Source organism: Hemiscyllium ocellatum, chromosome 19 (genome assembly GCF_020745735.1).
Source record: "Hemiscyllium ocellatum isolate sHemOce1 chromosome 19, sHemOce1.pat.X.cur, whole genome shotgun sequence".
Taxonomy (NCBI): Eukaryota; Metazoa; Chordata; class Chondrichthyes; order Orectolobiformes; family Hemiscylliidae; genus Hemiscyllium; species Hemiscyllium ocellatum.
Genome location: NC_083419.1, coordinates 31075829 through 31100557, shown reverse-complemented (window position 1 = coordinate 31100557; position 24729 = coordinate 31075829). Strand labels below are relative to the sequence as shown.

At 38.8% G+C, this 24729-nt stretch overlaps 1 protein-coding gene across 5 annotated transcripts in view; it reads right to left on the bottom strand.

Moving 5' to 3' along the window:
- si:ch211-272n13.3 (ankyrin repeat domain-containing protein 26) overlaps positions 1 to 24729 on the bottom strand; it is a 157274-nt gene that overhangs the window by 13815 nt on the left and 118730 nt on the right. For all 5 annotated transcript variants that reach the window (XM_060839792.1, XM_060839797.1, XM_060839794.1 and 2 more), the window contains 9 exons: positions 22871 to 23023; positions 22123 to 22298; positions 20918 to 21011; positions 16112 to 16189; positions 15631 to 15765; positions 13724 to 13836; positions 9821 to 9962; positions 8209 to 8499; positions 6997 to 7232 (listed from right to left, as the gene is read on the bottom strand). In XM_060839792.1, the coding sequence (XP_060695775.1) occupies positions 6997 to 7232; positions 8209 to 8499; positions 9821 to 9962; positions 13724 to 13836; positions 15631 to 15765; positions 16112 to 16189; positions 20918 to 21011; positions 22123 to 22298; positions 22871 to 23023 (1418 nt within the window). The remainder of the gene's footprint in view (positions 1 to 6996; positions 7233 to 8208; positions 8500 to 9820; positions 9963 to 13723; positions 13837 to 15630; positions 15766 to 16111; positions 16190 to 20917; positions 21012 to 22122; positions 22299 to 22870; positions 23024 to 24729) is intronic.

Genomic DNA, 24729 nt, shown 5'->3' with positions numbered 1-24729 from the left:
AAGATTAAATAGAATGGGTGAGTTGGCTAGACAGTATTTCAAAGTCACACAGCATGTGATGAAACAGGAAGCAGACAGATCAGAAACATGTAATTTAGCTAGTGGAGATAAAGTGTTAGTGTTAGTCCCAGTGGCGGTAGGTGAACCTTCAAAAGGCAAGTGGGCCTTCTCAAACTGAAAGGAAATTGAATGAAATGAATTATTTGATAAGAACACCAGATAGAAAGAAATCTCTTCAAGTATGTCATGTAAATACGCTCAAAAGGTATTTTGACAGAGAAGGAGCGCAAAGTGTGAATTAACGACGATTCTGAATTGGACAATGAGGAAGTTCTTAAAAATTGGGATAAATTACTGAGTTAACTTCAAAAGGAAAATTGAAATGATCCAAAAAAAAGAATTATAATAATCACATTGGGAGATATGTGGGAATAAGCTGGGAAGTACTAATCTGATTATGCATGGTGTAGATATAGGAAATTCTATTCCAATTAAACAATATTTTTGTAGACTTCACATTCTAAAGTTGGCACAGCTTCAAAAAGAGATTAAATGTGTGCTGAGACACAATATAATCAAAGTGAGTTGCAGTGAATTGAGCTCATCCATAGTAACAGTACTAAAATGAGATAGTACCTAACGATTGTGTGTGGACTAATCGCAAAAGCAATGCAGTTACAAAATCTGATTCATATCTCATTCCATGTTTGGAAGACTGTATTGAGAAGGCGGAACAAACAACTTATATTTCAAAGTTGGACTTACTCAGAGGACACTGGCAGGTACGTTTATCAGAAAGTGAAGGAAACTTCAGTTGTCACGATGCCAAATGGAATGTAAAAGTCTAAAGCCATGCCATTTGCTATGAAAAATGCACCAGACATATTTCAAAGACTAACCAATAAGATAATTTCTGGATTACCCAATTCTGTTGTATACATCAACAATCTGGTGATTTTTAGTCACACATGGAAGGAACATTTGGAGCATCTAGCAGAATTGTTTGATTGACTTCAAGAGGCAGGTTTGGTGATAAACCTAAGCGTGAGTTTGCAAAAGCCTAAGTCACATTCCTGGGCCATGTTATTGGACATGGACTGATGGCCCTATGGAATGTGAAAACAAAGGTTATTGGTAAGTTTCCCAAACCATCAACAAAGAGGGAAGTCCTACAATTTCTGGGATTAACTGTTTTTTATTGAAAGTTCAGACCAAATGTTAGCAGTGTGGTTGCTACACTGACTGACATTTTGAAAAAGTTCAGAAAATTTCAGTGGATAGACAAATGTCAGAAGACACCTGACAGCCTGAAAGCTGTTAACCACTGTCCCAGTGTAAGCTATACCTATTTAAGCAAAGTATTCGAGATGGCTATCAATGAGAGTGATGTGAGTGTCAGTACTGCACTCTTTCAAGATGACGACGAGCTAGAAAGACCTATTGGGTATTTTTCCAGAAAACTGACTAATCATCAACAGAAATATTCCATGACTGAGAAGTATCCTTGAGTTTAATGTTGGCTTTACAGCATTTATAATGCCAGTAATGCACCCTAGATAATTGTACATACTGATCATAACCCCATAAAGTTTAAGGGAAAAAGTTAAGGAGAAAAATGTTTAGAGGCAGATTATTGTAGCCATTCAATTTCAAAACTATACAGGATGAGAGAACATAATTGCTGACGTGTTGTCACAACTTTGATGAATGAAGACAAAGGCATTCAGTGGTGGGAAGAAAAGAACTGAAATGGATTAGTAGTAATTTTTTGCATGCTTATACTCAATGTAATGTATATGTATCATAATGTATTAATGGTGTAAAGCTAAAGGTTTCTACAAATGAAGCTATCTTTGTAAATTGATGGGTTTTTTTTAAATGATGGAGGAGTGGGAAGAAGTTGTGATGATACATGGCTTTACAAAGTGTATTTTGACTTCTTTTAAAAAAAAAATCAAGATCGAAACAGAGCTACTGAACAATCTGCTCAAAACCAATCGAGTAAACAACTTCAGGGGCCTTTGATTTTTTAAAAAAAAGTTGGAACAATAGAAGCTGCCTTAATAGATGGGGTCAAGCTGCCACAGAACCAGGAGTTTTAGTTTTAGCTCTCAGCCGTTGCTGTGATCTTGAAGCTGGATGTGGAAGCTCTTACTCTTCACTCTGTAACAACTAAAAGCTGGGGTTTTCTTACAGCAGCTGGAACTGCATGTGAAATGATCTATGTAGTGTTTGTTACAGTCCTTGCTTGCTCATTTTCTGTATAGGGTCTTAAGACCCTCTACAGTGGAAACTCGACTATCTGAATGAGATGAGTGGACACTATTAGATTAGATTAGATTAGATTAGATTACTTACAGTGTGGAAACAGACCTTTCGGCCCAACAAGTCCACACCGACCTGCCGAAGAGCAACCCACCCATTCCCCTACATTTACCCAACACAATGGGCAATTTAGCATGGCCGATTCACTTAATCCGCACATCTTTGGACAGTGGGAGGAAACTGGAGCACCCGGAGGAAACCCACGCAGACACGGGTAGAATGTGCAAACTCCACACAGTCGCCTGAGTCGGGAATTGTACCCGGGTCTCTGGCGCTGTGAGGCAGCAGTGCTAACCACTGTGCCACCTTGCCGCCCACTATTTCGTTCGGATAATCGATTTTTCGGAAAATAAGGTCTGTAACAAACATTATGTTGGACAAACGGGCAGAAAACTAGCCATCAGGAAACATGAATACCAACTAGCCATAAAAAGACATGACCCTCTCTCATTAGTATCCTCACATATGGATGAGAAAGGAAACCGCTTCGATTGGGACAACACATCCATCCTAGGACAAGCCAAACAAAGACACACACGAGAATTTCTAGAAGCATGGCATTCCAACTGGAACTCTATCAACAAACACATTGAGTTAGACCCCATCTACCACCCCCGAGAAACAGAACAGAAAGTAACTTCACCACAGGAAATAACATCACCATAGGAAATGACATCACCGACCCAAAGAAGCCCAAACATATAAATACAAAGCAGGAATTTTCAGCATTGCTTCACCTGAGGCCCACTAAAGATGTTACCTAGTAAGGTAATGAAATGTCTGGAAATGAACCTTGCAGCTCAGTGAGCAAACCTCCATCTAAAACCTCAACCTGAGCTACAAATCTTCTCAAAACTCACTATGATCTATTTTATTAAATTTGTCTTTGCCAAGGGTGTATTTCTGGGATGTTACTATATTTGAACAGTCAATTCGGAGTAGTTAATATACTATTATTTTGTTAGGCATTTTGATACAGTTACAGTTAAACCAATTCTTTTATTTTAATTTTGTCTGTACTTTAACTGTAGTATAAAGTGTGTTTTCCTTAATGTCGAGTAGTTTGACCAATCAAATTGCACCTGGAATGCAACACCTTTCACTTGCCTTTACAATAAGAAAATGTAGAGTCTAGACTATCTTCTTAACATAACTTGAGTGGTTTTGGTCTGATCCCTAACAATACCCATCACAGTTACCAACTTTGAAAAACAAAATATGCAGTTTTCATTGGGGGTGGATTTGACTTTGAGACATATTCTATCCCTGACTAAAATGTTGGAAACTGGCTACCCTACAGCAATATTATAGTACGGCAACACTTGAGTCAAAATGAGACTTTCATTGCTTTATTGAGAAATCTGCTGTGCTTACCCAGTATCTGTCCCACATGCGATTCCAGATCCACAGCAATGTGGCTGATTTTTAATGCTCTGTGAAATGCCCTATGAAGGCCACTCATTTGAAGTGAAATTAGCAAGGGCTCAGAACTCATTAAAGAATTAAAATAAAATAAACAAAAATGGGCTGGCCAGCTCTGTAGTCCCAATTGTAGCAGAATGGAGAGGTGGTCACTGCGTGTAATTGTTGATAGTCGTCAAGGGAGTCAAAAAAGACCATAATCCGAAGTAAATCTGGTATTTTGGATACCTGACCTGACCTAAAGACCTCAAACAAGTGAAGTATTGACACCCCAATAGAAGACAGCTATCATCCTTGTCCCTTGCCAGGGGCCTGCATAATAAAAGCTGCTGGGCTTCCTGACTTGCCTGCACCTGCCACACTTACAACAGCTAGCACTGATGATAAACTGATTAGCATCTGCACTAGAACTTCCACTTCTCTACTTTTCTCGACCAGACAGGTCATTCACATAAAAATATTGAATTAAGATTACTCATACTGATACTTTCATTTAGTTTCAACTTCTGGGAAATCTCCAAATCTTGATTAATCAAAAGATAATAGAGAGATTTGAAGTTAATGATTGGCACTCATCACTAAAGCAAATTCCGTGTCTGAACTGGTGATATATGTTTGGTGAATGGAAGGAATGAGCAACATTAATAAGAAATTGGTTAAATGGTTCAAACTTGGCTCACAGGTAGCATTCTCAACTGAATCATAAATGCACAGGTTCAAAACCTCCTTCAGGAAGCACTTAATTTAGGGGGACACATGAGAAGTAATAGAATGTTCCACTGCTAGTCAATGTGCCTTTTAAAGAGCTGTTAAATTGAAGCTCCCTTTGCTTTTTTAGGTGAATGTGAAAGATCCTAATGTACCATTTAAAGAATAGGAGTCCATTTTTGACAGCTTAGTAGACTAAAGCAATTTCCCCTCCCACATAGTTGATGATGCCCTCCAGCGCATCTCATCCACAAGCCACACCTCCCCCCACCCCTCCAACACGGACAGAACCCCCCCGATCCTCATCTTCCACCCCACCAACCTCTGTATACGTCGCACCATCCTCCGCCATATCCGCCACCTACAAACAAACCCCACCATCGGAGATACATTTCCCTCCTCACCCCTATCAGCTTTCCGTAAAGACTGTTTCCTCCACAACTATCTCGTCAGGTCGACACCTCCTAACAATCCACCCTTTCCTCTGGCACCTTCCCCTGCCACTGCAGGAATTTAAAACCTGCACCCACACCTCCCCCCTCACCTCCATCCAAGGCACCAAAATTGTGGTAGATCATTTAGTCTAAATTGGTCTATAATTACTGGGAGCTCCCTTGATTCCTTTACCCCATCTAGATTCACATCTGAGTAGTAAGTGATATCCCCTTCTAACCAAATATACTGCCTTGCAATTAAATGTGTTGAACTTTATTTGCCAATTATTTATCCATTTTGTAAGTTTATTGTTGTCCTCATGCAGGTGTTGCCCCATATAGAGCTTTATTCAAATTGCTGCTGAACACTAAATCAGTTGTTCGAGTTGTCAACTCAAATTGGAAATATTTCTGGCTGTTTAATCATGTGATGCCAGATTATGTAGTATCTATAAACATTATTGAATTTGATGGTTGTATGTCCGGGATCTGAAAAATTACAAAATTAAGAGGGGCACAGACAAGATGCACTAAGTTTTCCCTTTGATGGAGGCATCGATAACCGGGCCATAAATTTAAGTGAAGGAGCAGGAATTTAAAGAGATGCAAGAAAAATCTTCTTCACCCAGATAGTGGTGGCAGCCTGGATATCACTGCCTGTAAGGGTGGTAGAGGCAGGACCTCTTATGACATTTAAAAATTATTTAGATATATACTTGCATGTAAGACTATGAGACAAATGCTGGAAAACAGAATTGGAATAGTTAGATCGTTGTTTTTGGTTACATGGACACGATGGTCCGAAAGGCCTTTTTCTGTGTTGTATACCTCTGACTTTATGAAGAGTTCTTGGTCATGGTTTTATAACGTAGACAAGCAGGAGGCTGGAAGAACATAGCAATGCAGGCAGTATCAGGAGGATGAGAAGTCGACGTTTTGGGTGTAACCCTTCTTCTGGAGTGGGAGTGGGTGTAAGGGGAGCTGCAGATAAAGAGGGTGGCAGTGGCGGGGGCAGGGTGGTGAAGTGGGGATAGGTGAACACTGGTAGAGGATGCAACTTAGTTGGTCAATGGGACGAATGAATCCAGTAAGCGGCTGGGAGGATTGGAAGGGAGGTGGAAGGGCAGAGAAGGAAAGGGAGGTTATTTGAAATTGGAGAACTCAATGTTGAGTCCTTCAAGCTTCTCCAATTTTAAATAATCTCCCTTCCCTCAAAAACAGCAAAGAGATAAATCTGTTTGAATGATATAGGTTAATGTGTCTTTCTGTCTGCAATCCCAAGTGCAGAGGATTATTCTTTTCTGCATAGGTCATAGCTGGATGGTTGTGGGTTGACAGTTGATTAGCCCACTAAGCTAGGTGAAAGTGAATACTGCGGATGCTGGAGATCAGAGTCAAGAGTGTGGTGCTGGAAAAGCACAATTGGTCAGGCAGCATCCGAAGAGCAGGAAAATCGATCTTTCAGGCAAAAGCCCTTCATCAGGAATGAGGCTGGGAGCCTCGGGGGTGGAAAGATAAGTGGGAGAGGGGAGTGAGGCTGGGGAAAAGATAGCTGAGAGTGCAATTGGTAGATGGAGGTGGGGGTAAAGATGATAGGTCGGAGAGGAGGGTGGAGCGACTGAGTGGGAAGGAAGATTGACAGGTGGGACAGGTTATGAGGACGGTGTTAAGCTGGAAGGTTGGAACTGGGATAAGATAGGAGGGGAAGGAAACTGGTGAAATCCACATTGATGTCATGGGGTTGGAGGGTCCTGAGGCGGAAGATGAGGCTTTCTTCCTCCCCCCTCACCTCCGTCCAAGGCACCAAAGGAGCCTTCCACATCCAAAGTTTCACCTGTGCTTCCACACACCATTTACTGTATCCGCTGCTCCCGATGGGGTCTCCTCCACATTGGGCAGGTAGGATGCCTACTTGCAGAGCGCTTCAGAGAACATTTCCAGGACACCCGCACCAATCAATTCCACCGCCCTGTGGCTGAACACTTCAACTCCCCTCCCACTGCGCTAAGGACATGCATGTTCTGGACCTCTCCATCGACACTGTCTCACCACCCAACATCTGCCTGAACCATCCGAGCTTGGGGGATAACGCTTACAAATGTCTCACCTGTCAAGTTTGGCTGCAAGGGATTTACGTAATTTTAATTCTTCTGAATACAATTCTTTGTATCTTTCAAGTTCCAACTGTGCGGAATCTTTCAGATTAATGCTGTCTTGTTGTGAAGTTCGAAGTTTATTGAGCTCTAATTCCAGGTCTTTTATTCTCTGGTCCAATTGACTTCTAATTGTGCTTTCATTTGTGGCTCTCAATTGTTCCAAAGCTTCTTGGGAGGCTTGTTGAGTCTTAACAGAAGGAGTGCAACAATTTAATACTGCATTGGAATAAATTAATTTTATATTATACATTTTTGGTAATGGCTAGTTTTTATGCTGCACTGTAAATTCAAAAGATTAGTTATCCGTCAAATTGCGAGACTAGATTACTTAAATTAAGCATTTATTTTACCGGTTTGAGGTTGGCTTCTGTTGCAAAATGCCTCCACAGTTGTATAATACCGTTACACAATTTGTTCTTACTCCTTAATATTTTTTGTTCTCAACAGAGTTTTTGAAACTTCTGCCTGCCAAAGTCTGAAATGTAACAGTCTTAGCTATGCGGCGAATGGGAATAAGGGGCATTATGACTATCTGCTGTCTTTTTAATTGATCAATTTCATTGGAAATTGCATAGGTTGCCTACTACATATCCCTATTCTCTCCAATAGGCTGAAAAATGTTGTCGGACCATAGTGTTAAAACTAATTATACACAAATTAGAAACAAGTTACTAGTAACAATAACAGAACTAGATAAAATCTCACACATTTAAAAATCTCTTCCTCAGAATATGCTCCTTACACGAGGACTAATTCAAGGGCATGTTTTAAGGAACGAGTTTATCGCAGGCCTGTGGATACAGGATTCTTTTTAAAAAATTAAGGATACTAAGATTTGTTTCGCAGAAACTTACAATTTATTCAGTTCAGTTGGCTTAAGAAAAATAAATACTCAGAATTTTGGTGATTGGTGACAGTATGGTTCCTGATCCTTTTAAAAACTGAGTTACTCTATGGGGTTTTGCATGCCAATTTATAGACTTTGGAATGGCCAAGCACAGCACCGCCCTGTACATGCAATTGGAACTTGTATGAACAGGACAAGAACTGTACGCTTTAATTGATCAGATTAGAGACTCATTAATGAGCAGCACAGATTCTGATCCAAGAAGAAGTTAAAAGAAGTGATTTCAATATGAAATCCCATACAAAAAGAATCTTACCTGTAAGAATAAATTGACTTCTTCTAGCTTCTGCTTGATTTCCTTGCGAGCATGTTCCTCTATGTCCCTCTTGTATTGTTCTATGTGACTGTAGTTTATCAAATTAGTTTCAATCTGATGTTTCAGACTGACTACTTCTTCCTCTAGCTGATGTTTTCTCTTTTCTAGCCGATCTTGGTTTTTCTGTAAAATTTTCATTGATGCAACCTGTGCAGAAAGTTCTTGATTGGTTGATTCCAAATGCCTACCCTTAGCAGCTTCAGTTTCCAACTGCTGGGATAACTCTTCAACCTGAGAGATATGGAGAAATTAGGTTATAAATATCTTAAGAGTTTCCTGCTTGACATTTATGAAATCTGATAGCTCCAAACATACATACTTCTACATGCAAGTCACATCTAATGTCCCTGAATAATTTTAGAATATGATGTGGAAGAGCCAGTGTTAGACTGGTGTGGACAAAGTTAAAAATCACACAACATCAGATTATAGTCTAACAGGTTTATTTGGAAGCACGAGCTTTCGGACCGTTGCTCCTTCTTCAGCTGAGTGGTGACTGGATGGTTCCTGATCCTTTTTAAAGACTTCCACTTGCTGAGGTATTCTATAGGGTCTTGCATGACAATTTACAATGACCAAGCACAGCACTGCCCTATACATGCAATTGGAACTTGTATGAATAGGACAAGCAACTGTTTGCTTTAATTGTATGAATCAGCTGAAGGAGCAGCAGTGTGCTGAAAGCTTATGTTTCCAAATAGTCCTGTTGGACTATAACCTAGTATTGTGTGATTTTTAATTTTTGAATAGTTCAAGATATGATCAGTGACTCTCAGTTTAATATAACGATATGTAGTCACTGGTGCATATCTCTGGAAGTAGGTTGCAGTACTGTGCTTCTGGAATGGACTGCTTCTGTTAGCAAATTACGTTAATAATCGGGATAATGGGTAATATTAGGGAATGTTGTCCAAATTAATACACATTCCAAAACAGGAACCACAGTACACAATTCTGAGGACACAGGCGAGTTGCGCATGTTGTCATTTTAATTTAGGGATAAATGCTGGTGTCAACACTGGAGATATTTGCTTTGCTCTTCTTCGAGCTAGAACTTGAGGACCTTTTACATTTGAGTGCTGATGATCTCAATCTGATGTCTGATCTTTAATAACGATGCAAAATAACAGCTTTGATTTTGCGATTTCTATTTGATTATCCAAGATTTCTTGATTCACCAAGAATAATAAAATCTTTAGATTGAGATGTCACAACTTGTCACAATTTTCTGAGTGCAAAATAAACTTTGCCAACCCAGCTGTTGAGTTGATTATTGGGAAACAAAGAAAATAATTTAACATGACTTATCTAATATGTTTTAACATCAAGTGACCAGCATTCAACTCTCTTTCTCTCTACAGATGCTGTCAGACATAAGTTTCTCCAGAGTTTTTTTGTTTCAGATCTTCAGCATCCACAGTTCTTGGTTTTCTATTCATAAAGGAATATCTGTTGTATATCTGTACACTACTCATGGCATAACATCTTATAGCACCAATAAAAATCAGTGCATGCACTGTACCATTAAATTTAGAATACACAATGGTCTCACCTTTGTCTTCAGTCTGTTAAGAGTGGTTTCAGATTCAGAGTGTCCATGATGCAGTTCTTGAATACCACCCAGTTGACTGACAATTTGTCCATTCTCATAATCCTTTAATTTCTTTTTGGCAGTCTTCAACAATGATCTTATTCTGCATAACAAACACAATCACCTAACTGAAGTCATCGATTATCTTAATATAACTTTTACTGGAGATTCTACTCTGCACTTCAAGTTATATTGGCTATAATCTGGAGTATATGTAATAAGAAAACATAATAAGTGACCTTTAAGGCAGTAACAGGGAGCTCAATTTAACACTCTAAGCCCAACTTAACACTCTACAGCAAATTAAAAATCAGACCCAGGTGTTTCAGGGAAAATCAGAATTATAGAATCCCTATAGTGCAGAAAGAGACCATTTGGCCCATCAAGTCCACACCGATTGTCTGAAGAGTATCCTGCCCAGACCCAGCCCCTACCCTAAAGAAAATAGCATTGAAAGATTCTATTCAAATATCTACATGTAAATTCAACTGGATACAAGGAAAGTGGAAATGTAGAAGGAGGGATTGGGTGATGGGAAAATGTGGAGAGAAGTTTGAATAAAAAAGTGGCTTCCTATAGGATAAAAAAAGAGAAGCTGTATATTTTACAACAAGTGGCAATATTTACTATTTAAATAATACAGGGTTTCCAGTTTTGCTGCGAAAGTCCCTTAGAAAATCCCGTTTGGCATTAAGGACGGACAATTTCTGCCTTGAACTGAAGAGCTGTGGCCAGCACTGTGATATTAAAGAGTTAACTTGCTCTGCTGACCTGCAGGAAATTGGATGTCCTGAGGCTAGGGTGGGATGACTCTGATTTACAGACAAATTGTAAGAAATTATCTTATTGTCTCCTATTATCCAGAGCTATTTACATGGCCATTTTTTATGCCATTCAGAGCTACTTACATTTTCATCCCCAATTCAGAAATCAATAAGAACATTACAGTTGGAATTCTGACTACTCACTATAGTTAAAAAAAATACAAATCACACCAGATCTGGCCATTAAGGGATTATTTGCATTACATTGTTTCTGGAAGTGAGGTGGTTACTGCATTGTCTTGAGTGCCATGTGACAATGAGGAAGCAACTGGGGATTGTCTTGTGAGTATTACTAATTGTGATGCAAAGATTTTATATAAACGAAGGACTGTTTCCTTTGTTCAGAGAGTGCTTCCCTGGACACACTTCACATCTATGAAGAAGTGTTCAGGATTTCTCCAAAACTTGTATTGTACAGTGCTAAATAAAATTTTTCTTGTTCACAGAAGTTGGTGTGGTGAAGTTGCATCAAGTGTGGACTTAACTCAAGAAAAACAAATTAACAGTACTATCTATAATGTTCTGGTTGAGGCCTGTAATTAATAAAGTTCAAGAATGCTGTCTCTGCTTTTATGTTCTATGCCTAAGGACAAATAACACATCTTTGAAAAAAAAATCACTTGCTCAGCCATCATTAAGGATCATTTATGTGGAAAACAAAGCCTCGCTGCCAATCTACAATTTTCAAAGTTATGCTTGTACATTATCTTTCAATATTAGTCTTGCCAAAATGCAGCACTTTCCTTTTTACTGTGCCAAATGCTATTTTCCATGTTTCTGCCTATTTCACAATCCAATGAAACCTTCAAACTGACAACTGCATCACATCTACAACTGTTAAATTCCATTGTCACCAAACATTATGGACTTGAATTTGCAACCAGCAGTGAAACAATGGCACCTGCTGTTGACTTTGAAGAAAGCTGTCTGGAAAATTATATCAATTTTTGTGGGTGGATTTCCCATTGAGAAGGCAAACTCAATTAAGGAGATCTCCATGGGCCTAAAAACAGCAATGTCAGCAAACAGGGACAAGCAATCAATCACCATGAAATGTTCTCAAAGAGAGCAAACCAGGAAATTCAAAGTGCTTATTTCCCTAATTTTTAAATTTTCAAGACTGAAATAAAGCTAAAATACCCTCAAACCTTTGAAAATGTATTCTAAGATTCAGATATATCTTAATGGAGACATTTTACATTGAACAAATAGAAAATTAACTTCTGGGTCAGTGAGGGTTTAAAAGTAATTATAAGTTTCGTCTGTTAAAAAACAGTAATTTTTCATTCAGCAAGATGAAAATGTTTAAAGGGCTTTTACACGGAGATACAGCAAAAAAAGTAGAACTGAATTTAAATTCAATCATAGGAGTTCCTCAACAGTGCACCCTTTGGTGGGGCACTGGATTGTTGACAGCAATTTCTGAATGCGCAGATTCCCAAAATTGCCTTTGATTTCAGTTCAGTAACGATGAAAATCATTGACAGTTTTGCCATCATTGCCACACAACAATATGGGCCTGTAATGCTACTTTCTTAGCCAAGTCTCTCATAATTTATAAAAATTCAAAAGACTTTTGATGAACAACACTGTGAACCATTTCATGTTGAAAACCTCCACCACTATAACACTTCCTAACACTGAGCAATTATATATCCAGCTCCACTTTTCTTTTAACTGAGCAGGCTTTCATCCACAGGAAACCTTTGTACACTGAGTCAAAAGGCTTTTGAAAGTTCATGTACACAACATCTACTGTACTATCTTCCATCAACATTTTCTGACACAAAGAATTCAAAGTCAAACAAAATGCACATTTTACAAATACATGCAGCTGTCCGAATCTAAGCCCTGGCTTTCCAAACTAAAAGCTTATTTTGTCTATGATTATCATTTTCAATAACTTCCTCACCACTGATGTTAGGTTAACTGACCTGTAGTTACCTGCTTTATTCCTTTTGAAAAAGTGTGAAAATAACATCATGCCCCTGGGATTTCTCCTGAACTAAATAAGAATTGAAATATTATGATCAATGTCACTGCTATTTCTATTTCTGTTTCTTTTAATAACATAGTCTGAATTCCATCTATATCAGCAACCTTACCAACCTCCAGTAATGTTAATCTTTTTAGTATCTCTTTTCTATCTATTACTATTGTCTTGTCCCATAATTTCCTTTTCCTCTTTTCATCTATCCTTAGTATAGTTTGTTTTCTTTGTGAAAGCAGATGATTCCATTTGATACTTTGGCCATATCCTCTGCCTCATGGTGAAGATTTCCTTTTAGGTCCTTAACAGACCCAAACTTTCCTTAGCTAAATACTTGCGCCTCATATTTACAAAATATTTTACATTTCAACATCATGCTGACCTCGTAACCTCTCTGCCTCCTTATGGAGTTCTTCTGATTTTGTTATTATTCAAATCTCCTGATATTTGTCATTTGTATCCTTATGCTGTTTTATTCTAAAATTCTTGTTCTTTACTACTGGATATTTGAGCTTTGTAAGGCTTTCATCTCCAAGAGAAAGCTAATTTCAAATGGGGCCTCTTTCCCTCCCCTTTGGCTGCCTGAGAGCTCTTTATTCTGACATTACCAGTTCCAATCTGTGATAGGTCCTTTCTTAAATCACTAAAATTAGCTATTCCCCAGTTCAGCATTTTTATCTTTGTAATTTTCCTATCTTTTTTCTTAATTAGTCTAAACCAAATTATGTTATCATTACTGTAGCTATTGGATCTCCAACTGCAATAAATTCATTTGTCCCTAGGTGATTACCTAGGTCCATATAAAACACAGCTTCCTTCCTTTTTAAGATTTGAGACATATGAATCAGAGGTCCATACAACAGGAGAAAAAAACTGAGGGAACTTCAGCAGATGGATAAAATGATTAATTACAATGAGTTATGCTGGAAAAGTATAAGTAGCAAAACGATAAAGAATGATAAAAACAGTCTTATGCTGGAATGTATGATACAGCCAAAATATTTTTCTAAAACACAGTCTAAATTCAAGTTGCAAAAGTGAATATCATACCGGTTTAGTTCTTTCTGAAGCTCATTGTTTCTTTTCATTTCCTGAGCCAGTCTAGTTTCTACTGATCTTTTTAATTCTATAAGCTTCTTTACTTTTTTCCTTTCACTTTCAACCTTTAAAAAAAAGGTATTTGCATTTAATCTTTAACAAAAATAAATCTGCACACATATATTTACCTTAATAATCTGCTACAAGTAGAAGAAATCAATCACTACAAGTACATTAATAAAGACTTCCTATAATGCCCTTTTGTTTTGAGCTAATCCACAGAAAGTGGGCATCATTGGCTGTGTAACCATTCCTAGTTACCCTTAAGGAGGTGGGTGAACTTCTTTCTTCAAACAATGCAGTCCATTTGATGTAGATAGGTCCACATTGCTGTCACAATAAAGGAACTTCGTGAAACTTTTTTAATTCTGTAATTGGTCATATTATGCAAAAGCACCATAAGACTGTGGAAAAACTATTTTGTTAAGCAATGCTCACGAGCAGTTAATTGATTATTTTGCAACAAAATACACTATTATTCGATACTATGCATACCTATAATGTAAGGAAGCTCTTAATATCAATTAGCGAAAAATTTTCATTCGCTGTGCCATTCAAAAGTGTTGACATGATAGGAAATAAGCTACAAATTTTTAGTTAACTGTTACTTTGTTAATAGTAAAATTGGACGTTTGTAATTTTTGAAATTTAAACCTCATTCATACAGATTTTGCAGTCGGTGATGAATAAACTTTATTATGCTTGCCCAGACTTTTGAGAGACTTTTTGTCTGGAATTTGTTGTGATCAGAATTTTAAGAGTGCTGTCCCCTCGAGTGGGGACCTTTGCAAAAACAAGGCAGGCAAAGCTGTATATTAGCGAGATGGCAGAATCATTACTGAGACATTAAAATGCCCCTCTTCATCTCAGAAATAGGCTGGGCTTGAGTCAGGTCAGAAATCAAAGGCTTATAAACCTGAATGCTAATCACAACCCACCCACTTCAAATTTTAGAGAAGCTAAAATGGGTTTAGATTTGCCAATCTCAGTTTGGCATCTTCCAATACCTTGTCTTCAGATTTTGTATTAGGAAGGATCTGGTAGAGTAGTTTATTTTACTTGCTCCATGCAAATTAAAGGAAAAAAAAATTGTGATCAAAGGAGAGAAGTAAAAGAGACAGAAGTAAAAGAACAGAAAGTTTATTATAACAAACAAATTCTGAAGGTATGAGATTAAACAATTACAAAGGTTAATTTTCAGAAAACATGTTCAGCAATAATTAAGAATTGCATGTAATCAGTATAGCAGATTTTCTGGTATAGCAGGGCAACTCTGTCAGTAACTTCTTAATTTTCATTTTTAATTGTACATTTGCAGCTGCACAGGTTGCTATCTGACTTGCTCTTTTATAAAAGACAGCATCCATGCTCTGTGTACATTTTCTTCTGTACAGACCTCTAAGGTCCACGTGTGATATTGACTTCCAGAACCAGAAGTCAGCGCTGAGAACTGTGATCGCGCATACTCTTGGAGCAGCTGTACCCACATTGGTCAGCGGGATTGGTCAGCAGCGATGATGTCACTTCTTTTTGATGCAAAATCCAAGCAATATTTTGCCATTTCTTTCAATAATATTTTGCAATTTCAACATAATTATGAAAATAAACTTTGAATTTAAAATTTATCAAGTCATCTTACAATGCTGAAATTTGATAAAACAGATTGCTAATGACACCCAAAAAACATACATGCCAACTTACTGCGAGTCCCCTTCTGTGAAACTGGGGAAAGCTAATGTAGCAAGAAGGGACTACAATATGACCGAAATCATTAAATTTAAACTCATAGGAGGAAAGTAATTCTATAATGTAAGACGACCAATATGTCAAAAAACTATTGGTTCAAAGTGTGCCTTTACCTGCCCTGCCAAATCATCTTTTTCTCTATCCAACTGAGAAATTCGAAGTCCAAGCTTAGATCGTGTTTTCAATTCCTCTTCCCACAGTTGATGTGAATCTTTCACACTTTGTGACAACATTGTTTGTTTTTGTACCTAAACAGATATGCATTAAGAAATGCAACGAGAGATGTAAATTTTTTTTTCTCTCCATACACAGCAGATGATCAGTCCATTAAATATTAGAGGTGACACTGACAATCTACATTTGAATAGTCAACAAAAGCAAGCAACACTGTGAAATCTTTCAAAGAATAAGATCTAAATATTTCAATACATTCTCATGCATATTCCCTGAGAAGCATGAGATATACATTTTTACAAGGTATTACAATATAGTAGAGAAACTAGATTAGTATCGGCCATAATTATTCCTCTGTTAAAGAGGTTGCAAGATTAAATATAATCATGTCAAGATTACACTATAACGGAAATATCAGACCTCTTGACCGAGTTGATCTTCCAAGTTAACTTTTACTCCTTGTAAACTTGTTATCAAATCTTCTAGACGAGTGCGGACCTGTTGAAATAAAATTGGAATAATTTCCTGTCTGATTATCGTTCATTTGCAAGCAAAGGAATGAAAACTATCACACTTAAATTTAGGAATACTGCAAAATAACAGGGGCTTTACAGGTATTTGACTTGATAGTCAAGTGAAAAAAAATCCTTGGAATTTCCCTGGGAAAGGCATTGAAAGTAAAATAGAAAAGATATAAAGTTATACATTGAAAACTCAACTGGTGAATCTTCAATGCAACAATACTGCACGTTCCTCCATGCTGTGATAATTCAACATGCATCTTCCCTACAATGTGAATTCAAATTAAAAGAATTCTATACAAATTTCAGTTTAATGCTATCAAAGGTTAAAATTTGCATCAGCTATCCTCAGAACCAGAGAGATATGATCAATTTAATGCTAAATTGATGGCTACATTGCGCATACACCGCAGCCCACAAAGAACAATGATCTACAACCTGTAGGTCAAAAGTGATTTGTTTAATGAATAGATGAGGTGTGTTGGCTGGGTTTGCCTTTTGTTATACTAGTTTGCTTCTCATTTTCAGTCTACACCACTGGTTAGAAACAATATGAACAAGTCTCTTCCTGTCCATTGACAAATCTTCTTGTGATTTTGGACTAAAGCTTCAAAAAAGGTTCAGGCACACTGATAGGTGAATACACCACTCCCAGCTATAGGTGAATAGGTCCACTGCTCTGTGAATATGTCAGGAGATTAGAGGCTACCTGAGTACATCCGAACAAAATAAAAATGTACTGGAACCCAAAGGCAAACTGATATCAAACCATGCCATTTTCCCAGCAACTCCTACAATCAATATGGTATTAAGTGTAGTAGAAATGAAATTATATTTCTTTGGACCAACCGTTGAGGTTGAGCAGTCCAGCATCTCTACAAGTTTTGCCAAGGCTTGTGGCCATAACATCATAACATCTAACAGTAAATTAGACCATTCAGCCCATCGGGTCTGCTCTGCCATTTGATCACAGTTGATATGTTTCTCAACTCCATTCTCCAGCCTTCTCCCTGTAAGCCTTGATCCCCTTAGGGATCGAGAACCTATCTAGCTGCCCTAAATACATTCAATGACTTGGCCTCTACAGTCCTCTGTGGCAGTGAGTTCCACAAATTCACCACCCTCTGGCCAAAGAAATTCCACCTTATCTCAGTTTTAAAGGGTTGTCCCATCACTCCGAGGCCATGGCCCTGGCCCTGGTCTCTCCTGCTAGTCAAAAAATCTCCATATCCATTCTATCCAGGCCACTCAGTATTCTCTATTTTTAATTAGATGCTCCACCCCCGATTCTTCTAAACTCCACTAAGTACAGACCCGGAGGCCTTAAATACTCTTCACGTGATGAAGTTAAAAATCACATAACACCAGGTTATAGTTCAACAGGTTTATCTGGAGGCACTAGCGTTCGAGGCGCTGCTTCATCAGGTGGTTGTGGAGCAGGATCATACGACACAGAATTTATAGTACCAGTGTGCTACATAGCAAATTATGTACGTGCTTAAAAAACTCAATCAGTTTAAAGCAACTTGAAAGTTAGGAACCAACAATAAAAAAGATTAAACAAGAAACAAGGAATCAGTTTGCCAGAAAGCTGGAATTGATTTACATGTTGCCAAGCTAGCTAATGTCTCCAGGACATAGCTAGTTTACGGATGAGTTGTAACTTATGAATGTGTACATATAGTTTGAAGAAACTTGCTACCAAACTGAGGAGTTGCAGAAGATCAGCATTAACAAAATTAACAGAAGAACACACTGTTTAGCTTTGCAAGTGCCAGACAATTCAGTCATTGAACCAAGGTGACTAAATGACTTCATGCAATCTTGAACAATTTGTTCAGAGATGAACATAACTGCCACAAATAAATGTGGTTGCATGAAAACGATTTGTTCAGCATAAATAATTATGATTACAGCATACGAGACAATCCTTTGGCTTTTTGTGTCCGTGGCACTAATTTGGTAGAGTAATCCAGGTAACTGCACTGCATTTTCTCTTTCTTACATTTTAGTTTTCATATACATGCAGTTTAAGGTAACATAGGACAGCATTCAAGAAACTTCAACAATTAAAGTTTGCAGCTTGTTTTCAAAGCTCCATAGTATCACATGAACATCTGAAAATAAACCATTTGTTCATGAGGAGGAAACCACAAAGTCCAAAAGCATCACATCAAAACTTCATGCGATACTTACTGAGATCTGGAATATTCATGAAATGAAATGCTGCTCAACAATCCAAGAAAATATAAATTGGTTCACAGAATGTTGCTCTGAATCATTATCCAATAATTGAAAGCAACTGTCTGGGTTGAGGTTAAAACAGATGAATTATCTCTGTTAAAGCTCGGTCTTATAGTGGGGGTTTGTTGTGTGCAGTGTCTAAATTGGGGAACTCTCAAAGCCAGAAGCAGTGAAGGTGGGGTCAGGTGAAGGGAGGATGAAGCATGAGGTGGAGAAGAAAGGACGAAGGGGGATTGAAGAAGGAACGAAGCAGCGTGGGGCAGTGTAGAAGAGAGGATGAAGCGGCGTTTGGGTGGGGAGTGGGTGGGGAGAAAGGAGGGAAGATCAAGAGGATGAAGTGGGGACGGTGGGGAGGAACAAGAGGACAAAGTGGGTGGGGGGGAGAAACAAGAGGACAAAGCTGGGGGGGAGGCACGAGATGACAGAGTGGGGGGTGCGGTGAGAGAGAAGAGAGGACGGAGTGAAGGCGCACCAGCTGGGGGTACAGGAGAGAGGATGCGGTGGGGATGGGGTGGAGAGAAGAGAGGGCAAATGGGAGAAAGAAAAGAGGACAAAGCAGTGCGGGGGGAATGCAGAAGAGAGGACGAAGTGTGGGGGTCAGAAGAAAAAACGAAGTGGCGTTTGGGGAGGGGAGGAGGGAGGAAAGAACAAGAGGATGAAGTGAGGAGGGTAGGGAGGAACGAGAGGACAAAGTGGGGAGGCAGGGAGAACAAGCGGACAAAAGGAGGGGGACGAGAACAAGAGGACAAAATGCATGGGGGAAGGAGAAAGAAGAAATAGTTGGGGGGGCACTTGATGAAGTGGAGGGTTGGGGAGAGAGATTAGAGGGCAAAGTGGGGGTTGGGGGGTCGAAGAGAGGACAAGACGGGGGCAGAGGGTGAAGAGAGGATGAAGTGGGGGCTGGGAGAGAAGATAGAATGAGGTGGGGGTTGGCAGTGGGGGAGGGGGGAAGAGAAGAGAGGACAAAGTGGGGTGGGGAGGGGTGTGAAGAGAAGTCAGGACCTATGGGAGCAGGGGCAGAAGACAGGATGAAGTGGAGGTGGGGGAGAGAGAAAAGTGGATGAATGTGGGGGTGGTGAAGACAGAAAAGAAAGGACAAAGTGAGGGGTGGAGGAGAGAGAGGACAAAGTGAGGGGTGAGGGAAGAGAGAAGACAGAATGAAATGGAGTAGGGGGTAGAAGAGAGGACGATGTGGAGGCAGGAGAAAAGAGAAGAGGATGAAGTGGGTGTGAGGGGAAAGGAGAGGACAAAGTGGGGTGGAGGGATGAAAGAGGACAAAGTGGGGTGGAGGACAAAGCAATCCCCACTTACACATTGTCTCCTCTTACTACGTGAAAGTGAGGACTGCAGATGCTGGAGATCAGAGCTGAAAAAATGTGTTACTGGAAAAGCGTAGCAGGTCGGGCAGCATCCAAAGAGCAGGAGAATCGACGTTTTGGGCATAAGTCCTAAAGAAGGGCTTATGCCCGAAAAGTCGATTCTCCTGCTCCATGGATGCTGCCTGACCTGCTGCGCTTTTCCAGCAACACATTTTTTCTCCTCTTACTATGCACAAGCCAAGTACTACACCTTGTTCCACACTAAATAATCGCTCATGACTTTCATCTAAAATTAGGTTGATGATTTGGTCAAACTAGGCCTAGCTACTGTTAGTTCTGAAGAGTTGTCATTGGACTCAAAACATTAACTCTGCTTTCTATCCTCAGATGCTGCCAAACCTGCTGAGGCTCAAAAGCTATTTCTGTTTCTGTTTCAGATTTCTGCATCCACAGTTCTTTGTTTTAGTTTAGGACAGATAAATAAGTTGGTGAAGAAGGCATTTGAGATGCTTTCCTTCGTTGAGCGAAGTATCAGTTCCAAGAGTAGTTATATAGTGGTGAGGCCACAGCTGAAGTTTTGTGTACAGTTCTGATCAGATTATAGGAAGTACATCATTACTCCAGAGAGGGTACAGAGGAGATTGACAAGAATTTTCCCAAGGCTTGAAATTGCAGCAATAAGAAAAGATTGGATAGGCTTGGGACTGTTTTCTTTAGAACAGAAGAGGCTGAGGGGTGATTTAAATGAAGTATTCAAAATAATCACAGACTTGAATAGAATGTTCAGGTAAGATTAGTTTTCCTAAAGCAGTCAGTTGCCTGGGACCAGAGAATTAAGGTGATGGATGGAAGGATTAGAACACCACAAGGGAAAATGTTTTCGCACAGAAGGTGACGGATGCCTGGAATTCACTGCCCAGTTTGTTGGTTGAGGTGAAAACCATGCATTTGATATGTTGTAACCTGTAAGGAAAAGGGCCAGGAACTTTTAAGTTGGATTTAACATTTATCAACTTTGCTTGCATTTCACACATTTTTCATCTTCACCTGGTCCATGTAACCCTTTCCTTACTCAGCTCCTCTTTCTTAATTTCTCCTTTTCAGCTGTCAAAACAGACCCACCTAAAGACAGGTACACTTACTGACACAGTATCCTGAAGTTCCTTCTCCATCACTTCAGATTTGTTTGCCTGCTGTTTTGCCATAGATTCCAATTTTGCATTTTCAATCTCTAACCTGAAACAATACGGGAGGAAGTTGATCACATTTTAGTTATTTCAGCAAGTTTGTGAAATAAGAATGTTCACAATGAAAGTGCGCAAAAATCCCATCACTTGATAAATATGGAACACCTTGGAACATGAGAAAAGGAGCAAAGAAAGGGCATATGGCACTTCAGGCCTGCTTCACTATCAGATAAAATCATGGCTGATCTGATTATTGTCTTAACTGGTTGTTTTGCCTGATCCAATAGCCTCAGCTCCCTTATAGATCAAAAATCTAATTTATTATTGAATATACAGAATGACACTCTCCACTACTCTCTGGGGCAGGGAACTTCAAAGATTAACAATGTTGTGAAAAGATATTCCTTCTCACCCCATCTGTGCTCCTTACTTCTAGATTCCCTAAAAAGGGGCAACATTCTTTTCAGATCTACTATATCAAATAAACTTAAGTAATTTTAATGAAAAATACAAGCTCCTATTATTATACTAAATTCCAGTGAGTACCCAATCTGTTCAACCTTTCTGGTTGGAACCCCAGATGGAATTTATTATCAATGAGTGACGACAACTTGCATGCTTTAGAAAGGCTCTTAAAATTAACAAATTTTGGGCACAAGCACACAAATATCTAATTTTTGTAAACATTTACATTCCTTTTAACTTACTAGAAAACTGACTATATTTTTATGTAGCTAATAAATAGTTTTGCATAGTTTTCGAATTTAATTTTCAGTTCTTTAAATAGGGTTAGCCACAGCTGATTAACTAGACACTGATTAAAAATATCCATATTTAACTGTATTAATACCCATATTTAAATGTATTGCTAGTTTACTATATTTAAATATATCAATTCACATTTTTCAAAATAAAATACATACCTTTGAAAATTATATTCTTAAGCTTTTTGCAATTGTGCTTATTCATGAATGATTCTATACCTGACACTTGGGCAAGAAAGCTCATTTGAAAACCAGTGCAACTTACAGCGAAAATTGCATTTAGATCACTAATTCTGACCAATAATAGAATCTGGTCAAAATGTTTATTAGACTCAACAATTCAGTCAAAGGTTGAAGTTCTTTCTCCAATTTTACAACATTAAAATTGCCAATTACCGTTGTATATGTTCTTCAAGTTGCTTTGCAGCTTCCTTTGTCTGTGAAGAAGTTGACAAAGCATCTTGCATTTTCTGGGAAACTGTAATCAAATCACGTTCTTTATCATCCAGGATATTCTGTAGGTGATGGATTTTCCTCTCTGACTGCATGCACCCATCTCGCATCCCCTGCAGCTGTAAAGTACAGGTGTGATAATTTAGTTTAAATGTCCTAGTTATAAAAAACAAATAGTTATTTTTAAAAAAACTATAATTGTGTTATGGTTAACATGTCGGACAGACTGTTATGTGAGTTTATTCATTTAGTGTTTATTCATATAGATCTTGAGGACTTACATCAGTTGAGTATTTTGAAATTAGATTAGATTCCTTACAGTGTGGAAACAGATCCTTTGGCCCAACCAGTTCACACTGACCCTCCGAAGAGTAACCCACCCAGACCCATTTCCCTTTGACTAATGCACCTAACACTATGGGCAATTTAGCACATCTTTGGACAGTGGGACGAAACCGGAGTACCCGGAGGAAACCCAAACAGACATGGGGAGAATGTGCAAACTCCACACAGACAGTTGCCCGAGGCTGGAATCGAACCTGGGACCCTGGTGCTGTGAGGTAGCAGTGCTCACCAATGAACCAGTGTGCCGCCCACTTATTAAAATGATCTGATGAGCAGTAGGATTACACTATTACTGTAGGAATCTTTCACATTTAATTTTAGTTTATGGCTTGACGGTCATATTTACCTCCATTTTAAGCTTCTCCAATTGGTTCTGCATACGTATTTTCTCTTCTTCAGTTTCATTGCGATAGCGCGTAGTTACTTCCAGTGAGGCCTCTGACATTGAAAGTTTCTTTAGTGCATCAGCAAGTTCTTGTTGAAGCTGCCTCAATGTAGTCTAAAAAAAGTTCTCATTGATTAGCAAAACACAGAAACAAACATTACTGAGAAAGCATATTTACCTTAGAAATGTGTTGCAAGGTGCTTTGAGAGGCATAATTAGGCAAGAATGGGATCTGAGATACAGCAGGAGAAAGTGAGGACTGCAGATGCTGGAGATCAGCGTCAAGAGTGAACTGCTGGAATAACACAGCAGGTGAGGCAGCATCTGAGAAGCAGGAGAATCGATATTTCGGGCATAAGCCCTGTATCAGGAATGAAGGGCTTATACCTGAAACGTCAATACTCCTGCTCCTCGGATGCTGCCTGACCTGCTGTGCTTTTCAGGCACTACGTTCTCGACTGAGTTTCAGCAGGACGTATAAGGAAAAATAACTAAATCTTTATTAAAGGGTAGGGTTTTATGGATAGCAGAGGGCTTGGGGGGAGCTTTTGAGTGTGAGGTTCATGTGGCTGAAGGTAGAGCTGCCAACTGCAAACAAAGTATGGGTTGGGTAGAAGGGATAAAACAGGATAAGGTTTGTAATTCAACTCGGATTAGAAGTTACTCCAAGTCCATAAGATCATAATGTGTGAGCAACACTTAAAAGTATTAGAGTTTTGCACAAGTTGAAATATATAGCACATGGGGAAGAGAGATAGTGGCCAGAAGACCACCAGAATAACTGAATCGGGAAATGATGAAGGCCTGGATGAGGCTTTCAACAGCAGTTGGGATAGTTCTGATATCCCAAAAATGAAAGTAAGCTTTCATTGTGACGTATAGAATAAAGTTGGTAGCTTATCTAAGGAATGAATAGAACACCAAGAGTTCTAAAAACAATTTAGCTATAGACAGCAAAGGGGGCCTGCAGACTGGAATAGTGAACATGTACTTCTGATGTAAAGTGACTGACCTGGGCCACTGCCTCTGTTTCCTTCACCATGAATGTTGATGTATCTGCTCAGAATTTACAGCATCTTCTGTTTTTAAATTTTCAGTTTTGATAATAAGGAATGAGGCCTAGTTTAGAATGAGGTGATTTAACCAACATTAACAATGAGTCTGAAGAAAGTTAGGGGACATGAATATTGAGGAATCATTGTTATCAGCTGATCCTCAATTTGAAGAGAACATCTACTCAAGATCACAAGTTTCTGCCATAGTCTTCACTTGATTTTTTAAGGCAGATTCTTGATGCATATATCTTAAGGCAGGAGATCTGGAGTCACGTTTCCATTTATTTCCTTTTCTGACACTACCCTGACTCATTATTAAGATAGAGCTTGATGGAGTGGTGCTGCATTTCCAGGAGTCTTTAAGAAATTTCAATTAGAGAGTGCTAATTGAGAGCTGAGAAAACAGGACTTGGCAGGAGAATGGCTTTTTGGTCATTCAGACGCAGTATTCGATGTACAGACATTGATTTTGCAGCAGTTTTACCTGAATGCAGTGGAGCTGATTTCAATAGGACACTAACATTTCATTAACAGTGTTCCAATTGAAGATGATGCAGCTGAAGCAATACTGATTGAATATGTCTAGTGCTTTAGTCAGCATCCAGATTTCATTGTAGTATCTAAAAGCGATAACAAATGCAGTGCACACTAGGATTTTTGTAGGGCAGTTGGTAATGATAGTTTTGTCAGTTACCAAAGGACTGAGGGATCATGGAAGATTAGGTTGATAGGTTATCCAAAAATGTGAGTAGTAGAGTTTATATA